The sequence below is a fragment of the Rhinichthys klamathensis genome, unplaced genomic scaffold (genome assembly GCF_029890125.1).
Source record: "Rhinichthys klamathensis goyatoka isolate OS25496 unplaced genomic scaffold, OSU_Roscu_1.1 h1tg000018l_1, whole genome shotgun sequence".
NCBI lineage: Eukaryota > Metazoa > Chordata > Actinopteri > Cypriniformes > Leuciscidae > Rhinichthys > Rhinichthys klamathensis.
In genome coordinates, this window is record NW_026606569.1 from 4453482 (window position 1) to 4479802 (window position 26321).

Consider the following 26321-nt stretch of genomic DNA (forward strand, 5'->3'; position numbering starts at 1 on the left):
GCTGCCTCGGCAAACGCGAGATCTGCAAACCCGTAATCTACGCACTGCCTCGGCAAACGCGAGATCCGAGCCACGACTCTTATTCAGCCCGTAATCTACGCGCTGCCTCGGCACACGCGAGATCCGAGATCGCGTCACAGAATCTTTATTGCAGACCCGTAATCTACGCGCTGCCTCGGCAAACGCGAGATCCGAGCCAAATATTTATTGACTTTCTTCCCTCGAGAAGAAAGCCAACAAGAGCAGAGCTAAAACTCTCGATAGTGCATATGTTACACGTCGGGAATTTATGAATGAACACTGTCAGCCCCAATTTACTAGAGCTGACCGTGCATGCTCCACTCCCAAACAGGCACATGAATCGCGTGTGTCCCCACTCGTAATGAAGCGAGGGCAGGGACGAACACACGATCCGAGGCTGTTTGCTCTCCATACTCCTGTCTAATATATAAATATATATATATATGCTTGTGGACAAACAACAATAAATAGACAGAGACAAGATCACACAGAGCGCTTGCTGAAGGCACAGAAGCTAACGCGGTCCGTTGTCAGGTGTGCTTTATAGTTTCCTGGCCGATGACGTCACCCGCCTATGACGTCTCGTCTCTCCATTGGACTGATTATACACGTGCTTCACGACGCAATCACGCAGGGGCGTTCCCACAGCGTCTCGACGCAGCTCGAGTTCCCTTGAAAGGGAACAACAAATTTTCCTGCCTCGTCAAGGTTGTTTCAGATCAACACCTACAAGTGACCAATAGGTGTCACCGTGGAGACGGGTGTCGGATTGATTCGAAGCCTCGAAACAATATGGACCATTTGGTTCAACTGTTTCATTGCTTCACGAAGCCTCGATCTGCCCATCACTAGCAATAGGTCAAAACACAGGTAGGCAGTCCAAACAAATCAGGCAGGGGTCAGAGGCAAAAGAGTAATCCACGGAACAGGCAAGAAACCCAAAAACCAAGAGACATGAAACCAGGGAAAACACTTGGAAATGCAGTGCAACAACATACAAAACTTCGCAGTGAGTGAATGAGTGAACATGGTATAAATAGACAGAGACTAACAGGGTAATGAGACACAGGTGAATGCAATCAGTGATGATGAGTCCGGGCAGTGAGTTATGGGAAATGTAGTTTGTCAGGGAGTGATAATAGTTACAATTACCACATTCCCACAAGTAAATATGACTTTCCCACAAATTAATAACTCATGGCCACGACAAAACTAAGTGAACCAAACATGTCCCCTCCCGGTCACCGTAGTTTATAATTTAATGATGTATCATGAAGTTGTAAGACAAACATGCAGGTCTATTAAAGCAATATTTTTATAAAGCATAATTTACTTGATTTCAAGTGAATAATCATTTATGACTTACTGTCAGGAGATTATTTCATGATTTACTACATTTTATTGTTAAAGATAATTTACATCACATTTGTAAATCGTAAGCATACCACTTATTAATCGTTTATGAATATATAGTCATGTCTTGTAAATGATTAGTTCATCAATAACTAAAAACGTATAACTGAACATTATTGTAAAGTGTTAGCAGATAAAATTAGGATTATTTATAATATTTCAAATAAGATAGATTTTGGTATATTGCTGACCTTTAGTGTTTGTTTTTTTTCAACATGTGAATGGATCATTTTCATGGTTTCTGGACAAATGGTTTTCTTTTTAAATGTGGTTATAACCAACCCAACATGGTATTTTGCTGTTGTTGTCATTCATTTTTTTAAATATATAATTTAAATATACACTAAATATTTGGATTCAGGATCGCAGTCTTTGTAATAACGTTTAAAAATGATATCTTTCTTATGCTAGTATGTGTCTTATGTTTAAATGTTCTTAGCACATGGTGATTTTCTGCTAAAATGCAGTGTCATTATGTTACAGTGTTAACTATTTCACCTGTGTCTAGAAAGAGCCCTCAATGTGACACCACTGATGCGCTTGATCTGTTACATTTATGTTATTGGTAGATGCTCTAACATCCAAATGATTTCCTAGAAAGTTCACATAAAGTGTAAATGGCAAACGCTAGAATTTGTAGCTCTAATGTCATACAATTAATTTGAGAAGGGCTGGATTGAGGAGAGTTACTAAAGATTAGCAAGAGCCGCACAAATCTGATAGTAGTGTAGGTTATTGGCTGAAGTGTGGAGGTAATGAGCTTTGATTTCTGTTTTCTGTAGAGTTTCCAGTCTCTCTCAGCTCCTCCTGAATCTACAGACGTAAATGACAATCCCTTCAGTTCTCTCTTCTCTTTTGATGGTGTGAGAGAATATGTCCTTCAGCTGAGAGACAAACTGGAGAATTTCTGCAAAGAAGAACTCAAGAAGATCTTTGACAGAGGTAAAGTCCTGGAGATTAATCTGCTCTCAGAAATGATCCTCCATCATCTCATATCATATTAGAAATGTCTTAGGAACAGATGCAAGGATCATTTTCTCTTGACATGATAATCACACTCTTCACATCTGTTGATTTCCACAGTTATTTTAACCAACATTGTTCCCAAGACCAGGAACGACTTCCTACAATGTAAGTCACAAAGAAAACATGCAGAAAAACTCACCGAGTGTGTTCATGTTCTTCCTGTAGAAGGTGAAAGAAAACATGACAGAAAATGTTTAGAGTTGATCATATAAATGATGATTTGCACAGGATATCTGGTAAACTGTACTGACACACTGCTGATATATTGAACATGAAGAGTTCAGCTACACTGAAAAAAATAACACTGAGTAACACTTTATTTTAAGGGTCCATAATTATGCAGGTAGTGAAGCATTAACACACCCATAGTTAATGGTTAACTATACATAAATTAATGACATATTTGCCATTATTTATGCTGTAGTAAAGCTTTAACAAACCAGCCATTAATAATGAACTAACTATATATATTAAGGGCATATTAGCATTATTTACAATTCATAAAACATTTGAAGGATAAATAAGCAGAAATAAGCCAATAATTAATGGTTAATTAATTATTGGTTAACATTAAGTTGAATGTACATTTGTGATGTCCGTGTACATTCGGATAATTTGTTTTCTCGTTTTTGTCTTCGAAATAGAAATGGAAAAATGAATAAACCGTTCATTTTTCACATATTCGACCCTTCTCATGAACATAAACAAATCTAGCTAAATATTTTTATTTTAATCACACGTTGTTCTCATCTGCCAAATGGAAACACAATTAAACCAAAATGGATAAACAGCTTGAATATTTAATCTCTACATGGGCTGGAATAAAATTTCCCTTTCCGCTGATTGCTCAACCAAAGATCAAGCTGTGCTGTCATCAGTTCTTATTCAGCTCCGTGGAACAGAATAATAGTCATCTGATACAGTTGTACGGATTATTATAGAGTCAAACAGCGACCCTAATAAATGGCTTGACACAAACCGTACCGGGGCAGAGCCTAGACAGGGCTTTCTTCTGTACACATACATTTGCATGATGTGAAATTAGTTTATCGTATTAAATATTAATTTACGTTGCATCTGCTCTCACAACTACCCCTAGCCTACATATTTTACACTTTCTGACAGTAATAGATCTCTGGCCTTATTGTTTAAAGTGTTATTTGATCGTCTACCCTTAAATCGATTCTGCTCTGCACTTGACTACAATGTAGCTTATGCATTCTCTCCGTGCTGGCCAGTGTGTCACGCAGCTTTGGCACACATATTTTGAGAGATGGTCAGCTAAATAAGTAGGCTAAAAAGTGTGGCAAATATGTAGGCTAGGGGTAGTTATGAGAGCAGATGTCAAGTAAATTAATGGGTGGGGTGGGGTGGGGTGGGGCGGGGGGGGACAATGAACATAACATTTCTCAAGAGCAATTTTTGAAGGGGACACCAATAATACAGGCAAAATTGTACTTGTAAGGATATGTGTACACAGAGGAAAGCCTTACTACTATTATTAGTGTAGCATGGATACCGTGCTATTATCCTTCTTTTTAAAGTTTCTCTCTGACTAAATTGACCAAAATATTCTTCATTGGTCTGCGATATTGACCAAAAATTATTTGTATATTTGCGGGAATTTTATCGATAATGATAATTTTGTGGAGTGTTTAATTGTGCTGGTACCTTGGCATGTTTAGGACAGCTGACTCTTAAAGTTCTTCATATTCTTTATATTCTGAGTGGCGGTCAGTTCACAGCAGTGACAGAAATAACTTTTTCCAATAAGTTTCAATTGATTTTGACCTTTTATTGGCATTTTTACCTTTATAAATTTAATTTAAACCTAATTATATGCATGCATCATTTTGTGTCGATTTCATACATTTTATCAAATTATTATAACAATAAGACACAATAGGGCTGTTACTGTTACTGGTGGTGAATGGCAGGAATCACGAGGAGACGAGGAATTCAAATAAACAATACTATAAATCAAAACAACAAACAGGTACAGGCAGACAGAGCGGATGCAAACACCAGTTAACATAGACGAGAACCGACAAGGAGTGAGGGAGAACACAGGGTTTACATACACAGAGAATGGATCATGGGAACAAGACACAGCTGGGGCAAATTAACTAGAAACAGGTGAAGGAACTGAACACAAACGAGGAGCGGGAAAACTGAGATACAGGACTGAACCAAAACACAATGCAGGGGGAAACACAGGACACACATGTAACATAACGCCCCCTCCAAAAAGGCGCGTCCTCGCGCCGTATAACTTCAATAGGGGTGGGGGGGCGGGCGCCCTGGAGGCTGACGAGGGCGTGGCCTACCCTGAGCAGGAAGCCTCCAGGGCGGAGCAGGCTGGTCAGGGGGCCATGGCGGAGTAGGAGACCACCCCTCGGGCGGTCCTGGCGGAGAATCCCCTTCGGGCGGCCATGGCGGAGAATCCCCTTCGGGCGGCCATGGCGGAGAATCCCCTTCGGGCGGCCATGGCGGAGAATCCCCTTCGGGCGGCTATGGCGGAGAATCCCCTTCGGGCGGCCATGGCGGAGACGCACCTTCGGGCGGCCATGGCGGAGACGCACCTTCGGGCGGCCATGGCGGGGACGCACCTTCGGGCGGCCATGGCGGGGACGCACCTTCGGGCGGCCATGGCGGAGACGCACCTTCGGGCGGCCATGGCGGAGACGCACCTTCGGGCGGCCATGGCGGAGACGCACCTTCGGGCGGCCATGGCGGAGACGCACCTTCGGGTGGCCTATATCCCCCCCCCAAAACTTTCTTGGGGGGAATCACAGGCTCTGGGACAGGCTCTGGGACGTGGACAGTCTCTGGGTGGGCAGAAGGGACGTGGAAAGTCTCTGGGTGGGCAGAAGGGACGTGGAAAGTCTCTGGCTGGGCTAGCGGTGAAGGCCCGGCTATGCTGGATGGAACCAGCGGTGAAGGCTCAGAAGGACTGGACGGGACCAGCGGAGAAGGCTCTGAAGGGCTGGACGGGACCAGCGGAGAAGGCTCTGAAGGGCTGGACGGGACCAGCGGAGAAGGCTCTGGCTCGGCCGGCGTGACGCGAAGCTCCGGCCCGGCAGGCGTGACGCGAAACTCTGGCTCGGCAGGCGTGCAGGTAAGCTCAGGCTCGGCAGGCGTGCAGGTAAGCTCAGGCTCGGCAGGCGTGCAGGTAAGCTCAGGCTCGGCAGGCGTGCAGGTAAGCTCAGGCTCGGCAGGCGTGCAGGGAAGCTCAGGCTCGGCAGGCGTGCAGGGAAGCTCAGGCTCGGCAGGCGTGCAGGGAAGCTCAGGCTCGGCAGGCGTGCAGGGAAGCTCAGGCTCGGCAGGCGTGCAGGGAAGCTCAGGCTCGGCAGGCGTGCAGGGAAGCTCAGGCTCGGCAGGCGTGCAGGGAAGCTCAGGCTCGGCAGGCGTGCAGGGAAGCTCAGGCTCGGCAGGGCTGCAGGGAAGCTCAGGCTCGGCAGGGCTGCAGGGAAGCTCAGGCTCGGCAGGGCTGCAGGGAAGCTCAGGATCGGCAGTGCTGGACGGGACCAGCGGAGAAGGTTCGGCTGGGCTGGACTGAACCAGCAGTGAGGGCTCGGCTGGGCTGGACGGAACCAGCGGTGAGGGCTCGGCTGGGCTGGACGGAACCAGCGGTGAGGGCTCGGCTGGGCTGGACGGAACCAGCGGTGAGGGCTTGGCTGGGCTGGACGGAACCAGCGGTGAGGGCTCGGCTGGGCTGGACGGAACCAGCGGTGAGGGCTCGGCTGGGCTGGACGGAACCAGCGGTGAAGGGGGCTTTGTGCTGGACGGGACCAGCGGCGAAGGATCAGCGGGCTTTGCTGGATCCTGGGTGAGGATGGACGACGTGGCGAAGATGGCTGGAGCCATCACTGGAGTGACGGTGATGCGGAGACCTCTCTCAAACATGATCCTGACGAGGTAGTCAGTCAGGTCATGGCCAGCCAAGTCCATCTCTGTTTTGGTCGGTTCTTCTGTTACTGGTGGTGTATGGCAGGAATCACGAGGAGACGAGGAATTCAAATAAACAATACTATAAATCAAAACAACAAACAGGTACAGGCAGACAGAGCGGATGCAAACACCAGTTAACATAGACGAGAACCGACAAGGAGTGAGGGAGAACACAGGGTTTACATACACAGAGAATGGATCATGGGAACAAGACACAGCTGGGGCAAATTAACTAGAAACAGGTGAAGGATCTGAACACAAACGAGGAGCGGGAAAACTGAGATACAGGACTGAACCAAAACACAATGCAGGGGGAAACACAGGACACACATGTAACAGTTACCAGCTGCATTTGAAATGACATTTAGATGCTTTTACACAGACGTAAATAATTTTTGATGTTTTAAACATAAAACATTGAATATTGATATTTGAAATGATTTAAAACATGAAAAGATTCTTGAAATGTGAAATTAAAACCTTAAACTGTCAGTTGGTGGCAGCAAATCACTGTTAATGAGTGAGTCATTGAGATTCAACTGATTCGTTCAAAAAAGCTGATTAATACAGTAAGGAAAAACCTCTGCGTGTTTCTCAGAGATGCAAATACAGTGCTGTGGCTTAGTCTTCAACTATTTTCGTTGGCGAAATAGAGTTAAAACAGACTATATGGTGTCTAAAATGTAAGTCATTTAATATTACCTTCTTGTTTATTAAACTTCACATTTATTATCATGCTAATATCTGGAGAAAAACTGCACTCTTCGTGTGATATTATTATATTAGAATAACTATATTAAATGATATAAACTGACTAAAGTGAAAAGCGTGAAAATCTAAATGCGCACCCGCACTATAGTCTAATCTACAAGACTACAACACATAGTGTATGCGTACACTCTATGGTTGTGTGTGTGAGGGATATACTATGGTATTAAACAAGCTAGGTAAACGCATAGACTGTAAAACAAGGGTAAACACTATAATCGCTAACATAGCGGACTACACTGGTGACAAAAGTACATTGGTTATCATCATACATTTTTTTTGTCATAATTTATTAATGACTCAGCATCATCTGTATGTCCCTGTAAAGGCAATTCTAAAAAAAAAATCTAAACACATTATAAATGTTGGAAATGTATTGCTAAAACACATTATAAAGACTGAACTGTGAAGTACTGAATTGTGGAGTTAAACAGTTTTGCACCATTGCTGTGTTCAGGATTTTTTGGGTGCCCCTACTGTCGATGACGCACTGGAGCCACTGAGGCTGGCCCCTCCCCTAACAATATAACTAGAGCGCAATCGCGAGTTACTGTCAGTACTATTAATAGCTACATCCTACAGTTTGCTAGCTAGCTATGCCTTCGTTATGGGAATGCGTATTAACTGGATGCCATCACTTACAAAACAGATCGGTGTCCTTATTTAAATTCCCGAAAAACGATCACATCAAGAAGAGGTGGATTAATTTTGTGAAGAGCCACCTTGATGGAGAGCTGAGGATCACCACCAACACCCGCCTCTGTAGTTAAAAGGGGAGCAGGCAGTGGACCAAAGCACTGTGAGGCAAGGGAGGGGGGACTCAAAATGTTAATTGATGGGGTTGATGTCAGCCTGACCCGAGAAAAAAACTCAAGGGTAGAGAGCGGGCAATTACTCAAAACTAGCTCCAAGAAAGGTTGCTGTCTGGGCTAAGCTATGGAGGAGTAGAGGCATCGGCAAGAAGAGATTCCATGGAAGAGGCCTAACAACTCAACACTGCGACTTGATGGTCAAAATCAAGGAGCTTTCACAGGAGAGTCTGTTCTTAATTCCAAAGGCTAGACAATGCTTTCACCAAAGCACTAGAGAGTGGTGGCTTCAGCATAGCGCTTCTCAGTCTCTAAGCGAGAGGAAGCCTGAAAACGCCCAGGTGACAACCACAGGGGAGGCCTTCTGCAGAAATAGCCTGCAACACCTGGCTATTTGTCTGTGCCAAACACCACTAGGGAACTGTAACTCAGCATATTGCCTCTACTCTAGTATCAATTGGAGTCAGCTCAACCTAGGCAGTTAGAAGAGGCCACAGGGCCTGCAACTCACATTATTAGCCTAATGCAGAAGGCGGGCCCTGGCGGGTGACTCCCACAGTGAGAGGAGGCGTACCAGGATCACTAGCTGCCAGTCTTTGGCCGGGAGAGGCCTACTCTGAGCTACTTCAGGCTAGTAGGCGGAGATGCTACAGCAAAAAACGCCTGTCTAAGAGACGCATTCCTAAAGTACTAACCCTAGACCAGATATGCGGTGGCTTCAACATAACGACTCGCTAAGCGAGAAGAGGCCAACTCACTCAATACAGAGGAGCTGACCGCCTGAAGCTTAGTGGAGCGGTGGCTTCAGCATAATGACTCTCTTAAGTAAGAAGAAGCCAGTTTCACTCACCACAGGGAAATTATTGAGGTGGCCTTATTACCTGCCTCCACTTGAAAACCATCTTCCTGGAACTCAGTGGATTGGTGGCTTCAACATACTACTCTCTAAATGAGAGGAAGCCCACACACTCACCACAGGGTGATAGTCTAGGTGACCCTACGATAGGCCAACACTTAAGACAGTATATGCCTGGAGCTCAATGGAGTGGTGGCTTCAACATACTGACTCTCTAAATGAGAGGAAGCCAACACACTCACCACAGGGTGAAAGTCAGGGTGGCCCTACGATAGGCCAACATTTAAGACATCATACACCTGGAGCTCAATGAAGCATGCATTCAACATAATGACTCTAAATGAGAGGAGGCCAAAACACAACACACTCCCTTAAAGGGAAACGCCCACAGTGCATGCAAACAGCTCCCACGAGAACAGAGCGTACATGCTCTTCACCCAGAAAATTAACGCACAAGTCATGTGTCTCCGGGTGTCAGAAACCTCGGACACGGGTCGACACACTGCTTGAAACGTTTCTCAGACATTCTTTTATCTGATCAACAGATCGCTTTAAACACAAACAGTCCCTGAAGGCGAAAAGAGGATGACATCTCACCACAGGGTGATTATCAATGCGGTCCACAGAGGACCGTGTTTGAAGTCATGATCTATCTGGAGCTCGGGGGAGCGGCAAACATATCCATTTCCGCCTGGCCGAACTCCCTCCAGATCAACTCAAGAGTCTCCATTCCCCGGGTCTCAGCCCCTGCCTCAACAGGATGTCTGCACCCATGCGCCAGTATGCATAGAGGGCGAGACCTCAGGCCCCCCTGCCAATTTATAGAGGAGACCACAGACATATTGTCTGTTCACACTAGAACATGATAGCCTCTGAGATCCGGAAGGAAATGTCTCAGAGCTAGAATGGGTTTCCCCTTGGGTCCTGAGCCACCACTGTAGGGATCTCATGTACAGCAGGCCAAAAGGTACTATATTGGATGCTGCTGCCAGAAGCCCCACAACTCTCTTGAAGTGTTGACAGTGATGGCCTGGCCTAGCTTGACGTTGGTGACCGTGGTCAGGATCGTGTCTATACGAGCAAAAGACAATTGTGCGAGAGGCAACACTCTCCTTCCGCTGCTGCAGGTGTGTGGAGATGGTGGCTGACTAATGGGGCTGCTCCCTGGCAGCAGCCCCATAAGATCTGGAATGACGGCGGGGGATAAGCTGTAACGGCTGACTGTCGCTTCGCCTCCTGAAACACTTTCAACGGCAGTATTTACAGTGTCACCGAAGAGGCCAGAAGACGTAAGCAAGGCATCGATGATGAAAGCCCTGTCCTTCTCATTGATGCCCGACAAGTACAGCCACAAGTGTCTCTCCGTAGCCACAAGTGCTGCCTTGGCGCGGGCCGTCTCCTTAGTGGCACGGAGAGACAGGTCTGCCACTCAACACAGTTTTCGTACGTCCTCGAGCACGACCTCCCCACTGTCGTCCATGTCTTTTGACAGGTCGGCCTGGTATGCCTGCATGATGCTCATAGCATCAGGTATGCGCCAGCTCGACCTGCCACCATATATTCATTGCCTACCAATGCTGATGTTGTGTGACACGGTTTGGTGGGCAGCGCTAGAGTCTTAAGGGATGACGCAGCGTCGGGTGAGAGATAAGATGTCAGAGTCTCTTCAACCTGCGGCATCATCCCGTGGTGTTCTCTTTCAAGTCCAAGATGGAAAGATGGGGGCTAAATCGTCATCTTGCCTCCTGCGGATTTTTTGACGTACAGTACATTTGGCTTGTATTGTTCAAATATTATGTCACCTGCTCTGTTGTGAGGTAATTCATGTATGCTATATTGTACAGTAGCAGCATATCTTACTTGCTCACAGCAGCGTTTGGTGTATGTATTGGCAGTAGGAAGACCCGTACTTGCTCTGCCGCAGCAGCAACAATAACCTACAGCAGCAGCAGTAACCAACAGCAGCCGCAATAAAAGTTCTATTCCACCAAGACCAAACATATCAACATTGTCATTTCCATTACCATGCCAAACACTCTGAGAGACGTCATGACAGAACTTTATTTATCTATTATCTAGTATTAGTAAAGTATTGGTAGACTATTAGGTTAGGGTTCAGGTTAGTAGAATAAGTTGACATGTAGTTGTTTTATTTTTGTTTTTCTCTCTTCTGTATGTGTTTGTGTGTCATTAGCTGCGTTTACATGGACACTTATAATCGGATTGACGGCTCAATCGGACTAAAAAACCTTCATGTAAACACCTTAATCGATCCGATTGAGCTCGATCCGATTGAAATTTTGATCGGATTGAAAGGGGTGGTTTACTCCTTTTGTAATCCGATCGAGAGAACATGTAAACACTTGATCACTTGAACACTTTTTTTTTTTTTTTTTTTTTTTTTTTTTAGATGACCTCTAAAAATTGTCGTGGACTTGGAAGATGGCGCCAGTGCACTCGGCTTGCCGTCTCTCTCGTTTGTCTCAGTTTGTTGTACCTATGATACCTGTTCGTTTGACACTTGTACTGTTTGTATTTTATACAGTGTTACACTGGTATCATGTAGTCTCAGTGTTGACTTATGATCGTCAAGACTTATTTAATATTCAAAGCCGCATGGGAGATTTCCGTGGATTTTGTCCTGCTCTGCATTTTTGTTCTCAATCCTCGTCCAACCATCCTGTGGTTGAGTGCGCTCGCCGGCTACCTTGCTGCGTTCCTCCTCCAAGGAAGCGCCGCAGGAAGAGAGGTAGTCGTGGTGGTGTACGGGTGAGAATCAGACGGGCGATCGTTTCTTCCAGACAACCTACGATGGAGTTTCCCTCGGCTACTATAAGCTTGGAGGGCCTTCATTTGATGCGACGCTCATGGGATTATAGATATGCTTTTCATCTTCCTGTTTTCCCGGCCTTCACTCACTCATCTACCTACTCTGCTCCCCCGCGTTTACGGATTCGCCAGAGAGGAGTGAACTGTCAAAATCTACGTCAACTGGACTGGATTCATTGGGATTCGGCTTTGTCATCACACCCACCTATGAACACGGCCCTAGTCAATGCTAGGTCCATATGCAACAAAACTTTTATTCTAAATGACTTTTTCACCAGACGTAACTTGGATATTTTATTTCTGACGGAGACCTGGGCCGCCGTTGGTGAGTTGTCAGTCTTTGAGGAACTTTGTCCTTCAAACTGTTGCTTTATTAGTACTCCAAGATCTGCTGGTAGGGGTGGTGGTGTTGCTATGGTTTTTAAACAAACAGTTAAAATTAACACTGTTTCTGTTCGGAGCTACTCGTCGTTTGAGGTACAGTGTGTAACATTACAGTCTGCCTCCTTTGTGCTATTCTGTGCTCTTATTTACAGGCCACCTAATTCGGGCAGTGCTTTTGTAAATGATTTTTCAGATTTTTTAACTTATGTTGTTCCATTGTATGACTATATGTTATTATTAGGTGATTTTAATGTGCATGTTTGCTGCCCCGGGCGTCCCCTGGTTGCTGAGTTTTGTAATGTCCTGGACTCATTTGGTTTTATTCAACATATGAACCAACCAACACATGTCCTTGGTCATACTCTAGACCTTATTATGTCATCTGGGTTCTCTGTCGATAATGTATGTATTGAAGATCAATCCTTTTCTGATCATAAGCCCATTGTTTTTACGATTCCCGTTGTGAGCTCTGTTGCAGTGAATAGATCTGCAGGCTCTTATTCTCGCTTCATAAACTCACTTACAGCCTCTCAGTTTAGTGAGAAATATTTAGCTCATGCAGTTGAAGGATTGATCTTGAATGCTGAGCCTTCCATCGGGCCTGACGATTTATTCTCTCTTTTTTATGCATCTTGTTCTGATATTTTAGATTCTATTGCCCCTTTTAAGATAAAACAACCAAAGCAAAAATCGTACTATTGGCTGGATAATGATACTCGCTGTCTCAGACAGGCGTGTCGTAAAGCAGAGAGGAAATGGAAGCATGATCGTTTAACTGTATCATTTGAGATTTTCAAGGAGTGTTTGGTTAAGTTTCAGAGTGCTGCTAAGTTAGCTAGATCTAAATATTTCTCTGATTTAATTGATAAACACTGTCATAGACCTAAGATTTTATTTTCTGCGATAAACTCTGTAATTAGTCCAAGGTGTCAATTTCGCGGGGAACCCTCGGCTGAACGTTGTGAGACATTTTTAACGTTTTTTGCTAATAAAGTGTTAGCTATTCGTTCATCTTTCACTTTACAGCTTCCAGATCAGTCTTCAAATTCGCTGTTAAGTCCGTTTTTCTTTTATAATTTTGCGCATGTCTCTTTAATGGAACTCTGTAAAGTGGTTAACAAGATGAAAACAACTACCTCCACAATTGATGTAATACCTTCTGATATTTTAAAAGCGGCTTTTCCTATAATTGGCCCCAGTGTCCAAGCGTTGATTAATTCGTCTTTGGACACTGGGATAGTTCCGAATAGTTTCAAGCATGCGGTTGTTCAGCCTTTGCTTAAGAAACAAGGTTTGGATGAGGGTTGCTTTCATAATTTTCGGCCTGTCTCTAAGTTATCATTTTTATCAAAACTTTTAGAAAAAGTTGTCCTGTCTCAATTGCACTCGTTTTTAAATGCTGCAAATTTACTAGAACCTTTTCAATCTGGTTTCACTGCCCATCATAGCACAGAGTCTGCATTGCTAAAAGTGTTCAATGACATTCTACTCGCAGTTGACGCCGGTAAAAATGCCGTTTTGATCCTACTTGATCTTACGGCTGCCTTTGATACTGTAGACCATAGCATTCTTATTTGGCGTTTGGAGCATTTCTTCGGTATCAAGGGTACGGCCTTACAGTGGTTTAGATCTTATCTTAAAAACAGGTCTTTTTCAGTGGAGATGGGTAAATTTTCTTCATCTTCTGCTCCTATTATTAGTGGAGTTCCGCAGGGCTCTATTTTGGGTCCCCTTCTTTTTAATTTGTATATGCGTCCATTGGGGGATATTATTAGGAAGCACAATGTATCATTTCATTTTTATGCAGACGATTCACAGCTGTACCTGCCGTTGAAAGCTGGTGATTCAATTCAACCTTTGTTGGAATGCATTGGGGACATTAAGAAATGGTTAGCGCTTAACTTTCTCCAAATTAATGAGGACAAAACGGAAACTATTGTTTTTGGTTCCCCAAAATTGAGGAGCAGTACTATTATGGAGCTAAGCAATTATTTTCCTTCTGTTTCCTCCCAGGTTAGGAACCTTGGTGTCATCATGGACTCAGAATTGTGCTTAACTAAACAAATAAATTCTGTTGTTAGGAATAGTTTTTATCAATTGCGGATTATTTCAAATATTAAATCGTTTCTGTCAGCACAAGACTTGGAGAAGGTTATTCATGCTTTTATTACCTCACGCTTAGATTATTGTAATTCTTTGTATCTGGGTCTTCCGCAGTCATCACTTGCTCGACTCCAGTTGGTACAAAATGCAGCTGCAAGGCTGCTGACCGGGACAAAGAAATTTGATCATGTCACCCCAATTTTAGCGTCCCTTCATTGGCTCCCGATCCATTTTAGAATTCAGTTTAAAATTTTGTTGTTTGTTTTTAAAGCTCTTAATAATCATGCTCCATTTTATATTACTGATCTTCTTACTCCTCTACCACCATCCAGATTAAGATCTGCAGACAAGGCTCTATTATCAATTCCCCGCTCCCGTTTAAAAACTAAGGGAGACAGAGCTTTCTCAGTTGCCGCCCCCCGTCTATGGAATCAATTGCCTTTGGACATCCGCCTTGCACCTTCCATTTGCACTTTTAAATCAAAATTGAAAACATATCTCTATTGCCTGGCGTTTGATACTTGATATCCTGTCTCAATGTTTTGTTTTTGTTTGGTTTTATGCTTCTGTGTTTTTATTTATTTATTTTACATTACTTTGTTCAGCACTTTGGATAGCTTCGCTATGGTTAAATGTGCTTTATAAATAAAATTTACTTACTTACTTACTTGATCGGATTGAAAACCGAAACTAAAAGGACTGCGCATGTGCAATGACGTTGAAATAGCGTAATGACGTATGACGCACGGAACGAGCTGTTCTTCCTGGTGAATAAAGTGAATATAAATGAGTGTTCCGTTATTAAAAAATTCTCATTTCACTCAGCGTCTGTGAAGTGGAGCAGGACAGCGTCCCAGCAGTGCTTGTTTCAGACTCTCATCCATGGACGACTTGGGCGCGGGGTTTTACTGCATGATCAATATAAGCAGCACGACAAAACGGTTCATGCTCATCGTCTCCAAATCATGACCAGAGGCGGATAAATATATTAAGTCTGCTGTTTAAAACAAATAAAGCACCAAAATAGAGGAGAATAGTTATGCGCGAACAGCAGCATATTCGTGCAGTGCGCATGTCAAAAAATCAATTCCCATTTGAATCTTGTGACATATAAACGCGCACATCAACCCGATTACTTTATTTATCGTTCATGTAAACACCGTGTTCGAATTCATCAATCGGATTGATTTCATTCCGATTGAACCATGTAAACGCAGTGATCGATTTCTTACCTTGTATAAGCTACTGTTTTGTTAATTTGCAATTTTGCTCAATAAAAATAAATAAATAAATAAAATGAAATAAAAAATTAAATAATAAAATATACTGTAACCACTATTTTTTATTCTTTAGCTAAGCATGAACACATCAGGAATTGTATTTAGTAGTACTGTATTACTGGCAACTTAGCCATAAATACTGGCTTATTCTGGTGAACAAATAGACATAACTCAATAAGTGCCATCCAAATCAATAACTAATGTGGATATACTTTTCACTTTAGATCAGTGGGTCTCAAATTCTCTTTATGAAACAATTTTAGCTATTAATTTCTTAAAACTTTAAAGGGATAGTTCACCCAAAATGAAAATTCTGTCAGTAATTACTCACCCTCATGTTGTTCCAACCCCGTAAGACTTTTGTTCATCTTCGGAACACAAATTAAGATATTTTTTATTGAATCTGAGAGCTGGCTCACTCCTCCATAGGCTTCTAAGGGATTGAAACTTGCCGGCCCTGAAAAGTTATTAAAGACATTGTTAAAATAACAATATTTTGTCAAAAAACAAACAAAAATAACGACTTTAACCATTCATTTCCTACTATTACAACTATTCAACTATACAAGTATTCTCGTCGCTTGATAAACTTAAGGTTGAGCCACTGTAGTCACTTGGACTATCTTAATGATGTCTTTAATAACTTTTCTGGGCTGGCAAGTTTCAATCCCTTTAGAAACCTATGGAGGAGAGAGACAGCTCTCAGATTTAATCAAAAATATCTTAATTTGTGTTGTGAAGATGAATTTACGGGGTTGGAACAACATGAGGGTGAGTAATTACTGACATCATTTTCATTTTAGGGGGAACTATCCCTATACCAACACTAATTAAACATAATGATTCATATTGTTCAGTTTACTTTATAGATGGTATATCACAGAAATATAACATTATGTAAATCACTTAGTATACACAGATGTTGATGTATCGTACATTGGTAAGTTTAAGCAATGGGATATTTTAGTGATATAGATATAGATAGAGGCAATTTAAGACAATCATAGTAATAGTAATAGAGGTAGTAGAAGTAGTAATCATACTAATAAAAATAACAATAATAATAATAGTAGTAGTAGTAGTAGTAACAACAATACTATTCATGATAATAATAGTAGGAGTAGTGGTAAAATTAGTAATTTATAATAGTAGTGTCACAGTCCTCATCTGCACCTGTCTGTCCTTGTCTGCACTACACTACCCAGAATCCTCCTTGTCTCCACACCTGAACTCACTCCCTCACTTACCAGCCTGTTTATCGTTATCATCTGTGTCACCTGTCCTCACCTCGTTAGTGGTCGTTTGTATCTGTATTTAGTTCTCTCTGTTCAGGCTGTCTTTGTCGGTTCTTGTTTATGTTACTTTGTGCTTAACGTGTGTGGGAACCTTCTGCCCGTCTGTATCCGTGCGAGTATTTGTTATATTGAAAGTAAAGTTTATTGAAATTGGATCTTTGACTTCAGCCTCTTCATCTGCCCACAACACACCCGTGACAGAAGAACCGACCGCCCCAAGATGGACGATGGGGTCAAGATAATCGTCCTGGCTCAGGAGAGCCAAAACTTTTTTTCTTTTGCCCGGGCCCTTTGCCTCATTGCAGTCACCAGTGACTTGAGGGATGAGGCCCTGTGCACATTGTTCCGGATCGGGGCTACGTTCAACCAGCCCATGGACCTTCCAGACACCACCGGACTAGACTGGAGGGCGACCGTCATCCGGTGTCTGGAGAGTGTCGAACCTAGATCCGGGACACAGCCAGCCCCATGGGTTCCTCTCTTCACAGCTGTCCAGCCAGAGACCGTCCAGCCAGAGACCGTCCAGCCTGAGAATGCTGCATTTGAGTCTGCTCTGGAAGACACGGCGCTCATTGTGGTTGTTTTGTGTGTGTGGGCAGCACACACATCTACAGCCCATGAACCCAGCCCTGAGCTTCCTTCGCCACTGGTCCCGTCCAGCCCAGAGCTTCCTTCGCCGCTGGTCCCGTCCAGCCCTGAGCTTCCTTCGCCGCTGGTCCCGTCCAGCCCTGAGCTTCCTTCACCGCTGGTCCCGTCCAGCCCAGAGCTTCCTTCGCCGCTGGTTCTGCCCAGCTCAAAGCCCTCTTCACCGCTGGTTCCGCCCAGCTCAAAGCCCTCTTCACCGCTGGTTCCGCCCAGCTCAAAGCCCTCTTCACCGCTGGTTCCGCTCCGGTCAAAGCCCTCTTCACCGCTGGTTCCGCCCAGCTCAAAGCCCACTTCTCCGCTGGTTCCGCCCAGCTCAAAGCCTTCTTCGCCGCTGGTCCTGCCCAGCTCAAAGCCTTCTTCGCCACTGGTCCTGCCCAGCTCAGGACCTTCGCCGCTGGTCCCGTCCAGCAAAGAGCCCTCACCGCTTGCCCAGCCAGAGACTGTTCACGTCCCGTCTGCCCAGCCAGAGACTGTTCACGTCCCGTCTGCCCAGCCAGAGACTGTTCACGTCCCGTCTGCCCAGCCTGGGTCTGCTCACGTCACGTCTGCCCAGCCTGTCCCAGAGCCTGTCCCTCATCCAGTCACTCTCCCCAAGAATTTTTTTTGGGGGGGGGGGGGGGGCATAGGTCACCACCATGGCCACCCGAAGGGTCCTCACCGCCATGGCCACCCGAAGGGTCCTCACCGTCCTGGACCCCCGAGGGTCCAACAGCTCCGCCCTGGACGCCCGAGGGTTCGTCTGCTCCGCCCTGGCCACGCCCGAGGGTTCGTCTGCTCCGCCCTGGCCACGCCCACTTCCTGCTCCGCCATGGCCGCCTGGTCCATCCTGGAGTCCGTCCTCCTGCACCCGGTCCGCCTTCCCGTCACGGACTCCAGGATGCCCACCCTCCCACCCCTGTCCTAAGGCGTGAAGTCACGCCTACCGGGACGGGGGGAGTAATGTCACAGTCCTCGTCTGCACCTGTCTGTCCTTGTCTGCACTACACTACCCAGAATCCTCCTTGTCTCCACACCTGAACTCACTCCCTCACTTACCAGCCTGTTTATCGTTATCATCTGTGTCACCTGTCCTCACCTCGTTAGTGGTCGTTTGTATCTGTATTTAGTTCTCTCTGTTCAGTCTGTCTTTGTCGGTTCTTGTTTATGTTACTTTGTGCTTAACGTGTGTGGGAACCTTCTGCCCATCTGTATCCGTGCGAGTATTTGTTATATTGAAAGTAAAGTTTATTGAAATTGGATCTTTGACTTCAGCCTCTTCATCTGCCCACAACACACCCGTGACAAGTAGTAATAATAGTAATAATACTAATACATTTAAAATTATTGTAGATATACACTATTCTCTTGGTCTGGAAGCCGCTCCACAACTGCCAGTGAGCACAACCAACAGACCCTCCCGACATAGACACCTTCCTTCGTAGATGTAGATATAATATTCTTGTTGGTGTATGTTATTTTTTCTAATGTAATGTATTCTGTAAGAAGATTGGTCCAGTGATTGATATGTATACACTTTTTGGATTTTCAGTTTAGCAAAATTACTTTCTTTCTTTACTTGTTAGTCATTGAAAATGTGTTGTTACAGATTTCCTTCCAGAGGTCGGTGTTGAGGGAGAAGGCTAAATCTTTTTCCCATTTGGTCATGGGTATTAAAATTGTTGCATCATTATTTGATATAAGTTTATGTAGTTTGGATTTTCATTATGTCTTCCATTAACCGAGAGGGATGAAGTGGGATTTTGATTATGTTGATCTTGGATTTAACTTTGGATTTAATTTGTTGATATTGGAGAAACTGTTCTCCCCCAAGACTGTACCTCTGGGTGAGTGTTTTCAATTATGCAAATTGGTTATTTAAAAAAAAAAAAATGGATGTGAGTAATTCCTTTTTGTTGCCATGATGGAAAATTGACAGGTTTATTGCATAGTTGGAAAGCAGGGTTGAATCAGATTAATTTTGTTTACTTTCCACCAGGCTGTCAAAGTTGATGCAATTGTAATATTCTGAAAATTAGAGCATTTTCTTAATTGATTTTGGTAGGAAGGTGAGGTCTGAAACTAAAGTATTTTTGCACTGATTTTGTTCCAATTCTATCCATAAACAATTATGATTGTTTTTGTGAATCCATTTCTATAAATATTGTAGCTGGTTTGCTAAAAAGTAATATTGAAAATTTGGAGCTTCTATGCCGCCTTGTGACTCTGTCTTTTGTAATTTTTCCAGAGATATTTTAGGTGTTTTGTTCTTTCAACTGAAGCGAGAGGTTAATGAATTAAGTGATTTGAACCATTTCTCGGTGGGTGTTTTTGGAAGCATTGAGAACAGATAGTTGACTTGTGGTAAAGTTTTCATTTAACTGTTGCAATGCGACCGATAAGTGATAGCGATAGGTTAGTCCAAAGTTTTAAATAATCTCCATTCTTTTGCCATTTTATCTAGTGCTTTATGGAGTTCATTATGAGTAAGGGCTGTATCTAATGCCTTTGCCTGTTCTTTTGACATTGTTAGTAGTTTTAGTTATTTTAGAACTAAATCTATTACAATTTATTTTAAGGTGTCATTGTTACAGTGTAATTATACATTTAAGTACTGAGTAATATTAATTAATAATATATACTTACTATAGGGTTAGGGTAGGATTGCATGGAATTATGCATAATTTACTGGTATTACTATGATAAGTACATGTAACATTTAACATATGTAAAAAAGAACACTGTAAAATAAAGTGATACCAAAATGGCTAATATTCCGTTACTATACGTTTAGTTAATCATTAACTACTGTGTGTAAATGCTTAACTACCCACATGATTATGGACCCTTAAAATAAAGTGTTCCCTAACATTTATTACCTGTTTTGTTTTTGTTTTTTCAGATCTAACAGACACAATAATTTTGAGATGTCATCATTTGAAATTATTCTGTACACTCAAAAATTGTTTGTTCAATGAACTTAATTAAATTAAGATAAACTTTTCCACACAATTAGTTTAGGTCTGTACAACAAGACTAAAACAAGTTAATTTAAACAAATAATGTTCTGTTGAACCAACCAAATAGATTTAAGTTCCTGATTTAGATAATAACTATAAAATCCTAAAGACTCTTATGTTTATTGTAATTGTGTGTAACATACGGGATGAGCAAGTAAGAAGAGACTCGTCTCAGTGCTGGCATGAGTGCAGTTGTTCCTCTTTGAGTGAAGCGACACATGATGTTTTTGATGTCACCTCTCACAGCCTGAACACAAACACTCTTCTGAACAAAAACTGACATAACTGAAACTCTTTTACATGTCAAACATAACTGAACATTAAACACTAACAGGCATTTCCCTCAAAAACACATAAAATAGCAATTAATTTCAACATTTACTCTCCTGGTCAAGACCTAAGCAAAGCATGCTGAGAACGTCTAGGTTTCGACTGTAACCTCTGTTCCCTAAGAACAGGGAATGAGACACTGCGTCGATGAAGCTATGCATGCTGGGAACTAAAAATCCACTGCCCAGTTTAAATTAATTCAACACTAATAATTCAGATATTTTAAATGGATTATGTAAATTTCAGTTTAACATAATCAAGTGGATTTTACACAATACAATTAGGTAAAGACAAAATGTTCAGTAATTGAGTGGTTTTAACTCATTTTAATTGTTTAACAAGCACCAAAAATATTTTTTACAGTGTACATTAAAAGATCAGATTCATAATTCCTAATTCTGATATGTTTTATCTCCATCAGATTCCCATCAGCTCAATCTGGATCTGAACACAGCACATAAAAACCTTCATCTGTCTGAGAGGAACAGAGTGATTAAATTCACTGACACTAGCATAGTCCAGCCGTATCCTGATCATCCAGACAGATTTGATGATGTGTCTCAGGTGTTGTGTAGAGAGAGTGTGTGTGGACGCTGTTACTGGGAGATTGAGTGGCATGGGTATGTGTGTATAGCAGTGTCATACAAGAGCATCAGCAGGAAGGGACGGTATAATAAGTGTCGGTTTGGATTTAATGATCAGTCCTGGAGTTTTTTCTGCTCTTCCTCCAGATACTCAATTAGACACAATGACATAGAGACTGAACTCCCTGTAAAGCCCATCAGTCGTAGAACAGGAGTGTGTGTGGATCACGGGAGAATAGGAGTGTATGTGGATCCCAGTGCAGGAACTCTGTCCTTCTACAGCGTCTCTGATACAATGAGCCTCATACACACAGTCCAGACCACATTCACTCAACCGCTCTATCCTGGGTTTAGGGTTTTTTCTAAATCATCAATGAAACTTGTTGATGAATCAGAATAGACTGTAGAGAGATTCTACCCAAAATACTTTGAACTGCATGATAAATCACTGACTGTCACACGCTGGCTTGACTAGATAATCCGAGATAAGAGGCTTGATGCAGAAAGACGATGAACACTTATATTTAACAAACACCAGGGATAAACACCAGCAGGAAACATTAAAACAAGACAATGAACATATAATGACTGAGGGTTTAACCCTCTGGGGTCAACAAACGCGCCAGCACATTTTGCTGGATTTTCTTCACATAGTAGCCCAATAGAATTAAATTACTTCATCATTTATGATCATACAGAAAAAATAAATATGAAAAAAGAATCTGTAAGATGTCTACTTTTGTATGTGTCCAACACATCAAAACAAAACATTGTGCTTTTGTAAAATAAAGAAAACAAACAGAGTGTGCTTTCTGCCTCTCTAAATCCGTGAACTTTTTTTTCCTTGAGCACGTCTCTAAACTGAAACAAAACTCAGCGAATAATCCACAAATTTTGTAATTCATACAAATGATATAATATCCAAGGTAAACATTTATAGTAATTGTGCAGTTAATTCTCATGCTGTATTTTCAGAAAGTTTTGGTATCCTCTCCCCAAATTTGTCACAAATAAAACACAATAAAAATAATTTAATGAGAAGGCTTACATTGACCAATTTAGATTTAGTTTTATTTAGATTTACCTTGTAAATATGTTGTTTGCTGTTTTATTAACCCATTAATGTATTTTTTAGATATACCATGTTGCTTATATATATATATATATATATATATATATATATTTTGAAGTGTGAAGGTAAAGCTGTTGCTATAAGACTCGCAGCATGAGGAAGTCAGAAAAAAGCTCAGTTATGGGGAAACGAGTATTGCAAAACATCTGGGAAGGGTTCTAGGAACAAGAGGGCCTAAGTTGACTGTTGCTGTATATCTGTCTTACCAAATGCTGTATTTCCTTTTATATATGATGAAAATGCTTGTGCTTAGGGGGAAACCCTCTGATCTCTGAAGGGTATACATTGTGAGATCTTCAACAGTTTAAGGCCGAACCTTGTGGTGAAGACTACTCGTATTTTTTTATGTTTATTTTTTATTCTGTTCTTTGTTATTAAAACGAAACCATCGATTGTGGTGATTCGTAATCTTCTCCATAAGTCTCAGAGTGATTTTCTTCTAAAACCTATTATCTGAACCTGGACAATAGGTCCGATCGAGCTTTGAGAGCACCGGGATCCAGACTGAGTTTGGCTTGGACTCCTCTTGGGAATTTCAAACCAGCGGACAGCGCTCAAATCTTGAAGGTAATATCAAATATTCTGGTATGTAAAGGTTATGGAGATGTGTGATGGAAATCTTAGTCATTTAAGGGGAAAATAAATACAACATGGCACCCGACGAGCAGGGCTCGTTTTTAACCCTCTGGGGTCTAAGGTGTTTTTGGGTTCCTTGAGATGTTTTGACATGCCCTGACATTTGTGCTTTTTTCATTTGCTTATAAACATATTAATGGCACAGGTGTAATTACACTCTATTTAGCACAAACAGGGCTACCATAATATGTGAGCAACATGTATGTACATGTTTGTGTTTTTGAGAGAATAATGTTTATGCATGGTTGGGGACCATTCGGTATTTATGGAATCTACCACCAGAGGAAAATAGGGGAGGGTCATGTGTTTTTATTCTTTGTTGAGGGGAGGGTCATCCAACTTTTTTAATGTAAGAGGAGGGTCACCCAATGAGCTTTTGTATTCATGAAAACAACAACATTTCAAAGTGGCTTGTTTGGTGCATATTTTTCCATGTAGCTCTCTCAGTCTCGGCCCCCTATCGCTAGAAAATGGGTCTGACCCAGCAAAAATCAGATGCGAAAGATACTATTTGAATAATATATTATAAAATACTATTTTTTATAATATAAAATACAATACCATACTACCATATCTCTTCAAAAGCAGAACGTGGAGACATTAAATCATTCACGATCAAAAATCAAGATATCGCTTAAGCACAAGTATAAAACGACTGTTATGTCTGAAAACAAACACAATTTACGGAGTTTACAAAACTGTATCGCAGGCGTGCTGCAGTGGTACATTTATTCATCGCACAGACCAACCTTTTCGTAGATATATGTCTCACTATATACAGCCCTGTACAGGACCCTTTTTAATGAACGTTTGGTGTAGGTCTACTAGGCATAGAGATATTTGAACATCTTTGCCAAGCGAAAAACCAAGTACAGAAGTAATCAGTAAATTATAGGGGAGGGTCATGCCTTTTTTTACAATCATTTTTGAGGGTCATAGAAAAATTTATTGCTGGCAAAGGGAGGGTCAAGTCTATTTTGACTATAGATCTCAAAACTCCTCCGGTAGCCCCTTAAATAAAAAATGAACAGTCCCTTATTGAAAAAACAAAAAATTAAAGTTTCTGAAATAAGGCCACAAAACACATACTAAATATGTGTCCACAAGACTTTTGACTAATGGATGTTGTCGCCTAGAGTTTTTGCTTCAAAATTATCTGAAAATCATCCTGCCTAATCATTCACATAAAACAATTCATTGATTTAAATTTTTTAAGACACTTTTAGTTTGAAAAGGCAATATGCGTGGGGGCGTGAATGATCATAAATAAGGCTGTGGTTCACATCTGAGAAGACAATGACCCACATAATGAGCTGCGTAATGAGCCTTTCAGTCAGGTGTGTCACTGAGAGGGAACCACAATAAAGAATGCGAGGACAAAAAAAAAAAAAAAGGAAAAATTGTTAGAGTTGGAAACATCTTGAAATTTTTTTTATCTTTTTCCACAAATTTTGTAATTCATACAAATGGTATAATATCCAAGGTAAACATTTATAGTAATTGTGCAGTTAATTCTCATGCTGTATTTTCAGAAAGTTTGGAATATGTATCGTCTCCCCAAATTTGTCACTAATATTGTCATGATTCCTCTCTTGTGTTCCCCTTGTCTTGTGTGTTCTTTTATTATTTCCTGTTTTGTGCCATGTGTTTGTAGTCCTTTGTAGTTTTTCCTGTTGATTAGTTCATGATTGTTCCCAGGTGTATCTTGTTTCCTCATTACTTAGTTAAGCTTGTTTGCCCCTGGCTGCGTCCGAAACCGCATACTCAATGAGTAGGTACTAAATTTCAATAAGTACTTACTTAACGAGCGCTAAAAGAGTAGGTACTTTATAGCCAAATCTCGTCGAGCATGAATGCGATCCGGACATCATCCGCCATGTTGACGTTATCATGTGACCTACGACGCGTTATCACAAGAGCAACAACTTAAAATCTGTAAATATTTTGATATTGGTGAAACTTGCTAATTTTGTGGTAGTGTTGTTGAAGAAACAGCTGCCCATTTATTTTGTGAATATATTTACGGTTGATTTAAGTTGTTATACCCTACTAATATGACCCACAGTAAACCTTATACCGATATATTTTTTTATTAAGAAACCCCAAAATCGCCTCTTGGATATGTTGTTAATTTCTTTATTTTATATCCAAACATTTTCATCCACAAGCAAAAGTGGCTTACTGCTTCGTTTCCCTCTTTTTCTTGTTGAATTTCACTCTTGTTTCATCCCTCAGGCCTATAAATAACAAAAAAATGCATTTTTAAAAATGTATTATAATTAATTATTTAAGAAAATATATATATATTAAGATATTCAACCTTGTAGGTTGTTTTTTTCTGTGTATAAAATCTCATATTATGTATGCAAACCCATGATAGATGGGTTATACATAATATGATATACACTCACCTAAAGGATTATTAGGAACACCCTACTAATACTGTGTTTGACCCCCTTTCGCCTTCAGAACTGCCTTAATTCTACGTAGCATTGATTCAACAAGGTGCTGAAAGCATTCTTTAGAAATGTTGGCCCATATTGATAGGATAGCATCTTGCAGTTGATGGAGATTTGTGGGATGCACATCCAGGGCACGAAGCTCCCGTTCCACCACATCCCAAAGATGCTCTATTGGGTTGAGATCTGGTGACTGTGGGGGCCATTTTAGTACAGGGAACTCATTGTCATGTTCAAGAAACCAATTTGAAATGATTCGAGCTTTGTGACATGGTGCATTATCCTGCTGGAAGTAGCCATCAGAGGATGGGTACATGGGGGCCATAAAGGGATGGACATGGTCAGAAACAATGCTCAGGTAGGCCGTGGCATTTAAACGAATCCCAATTGGCACTAAGGGGCCTAAAGTGTGCCAAGAAAACATCCCCCACACCATTACACCACCACCACCAGCCTGCACAGTGGTAACAAGGCATGATGGATCCATGTTCTCATTCTGTTTAGGCCAAATTCTGACTCTACCATCTGAATGTCTCAACAGAAATCGAGACTCTTCAGACCAGGCAACATTTTTCCAGTCTTCAACTGTCCAATTTTGGTGAGCTCTTGCAAATTGTAGCCTCTTTTTCCTATTTGTAGTGGAGATGAGTGGTACCCGGTGGGGTCTTCTGCTGTTGTAGCCCATCCGCCTCAAGGTTGTGCATGTTGTGGCTTCACAAATGCTTTGCTGCATACCTCGGTTGTAACATGTGGTTATTTCAGTCAAAGTTGCTCTTCTATCAGCTTGAATCAGTTGGCCCATTC

The 26321-nt window shown here is 42.1% G+C and overlaps 1 protein-coding gene across 1 annotated transcript in view; it reads left to right on the forward strand.

The window, feature by feature from the left end:
- The window catches only part of LOC130069942 (tripartite motif-containing protein 16-like), a 53061-nt gene extending 30237 nt beyond the window's left edge, over nucleotides 1-22824 (forward strand). Inside the window, exons 4-7 of the mRNA XM_056234145.1 lie at nucleotides 2217-2376; nucleotides 2518-2565; nucleotides 21128-22434; nucleotides 22488-22824. Coding sequence (XP_056090120.1) covers nucleotides 2217-2376; nucleotides 2518-2565; nucleotides 21128-21690 — 771 coding nt within the window. The 3' untranslated portion in view covers nucleotides 21691-22434; nucleotides 22488-22824. The remainder of the gene's footprint in view (nucleotides 1-2216; nucleotides 2377-2517; nucleotides 2566-21127; nucleotides 22435-22487) is intronic.
- The last annotated feature ends 3497 nt before the right edge of the window (nucleotides 22825-26321 follow it).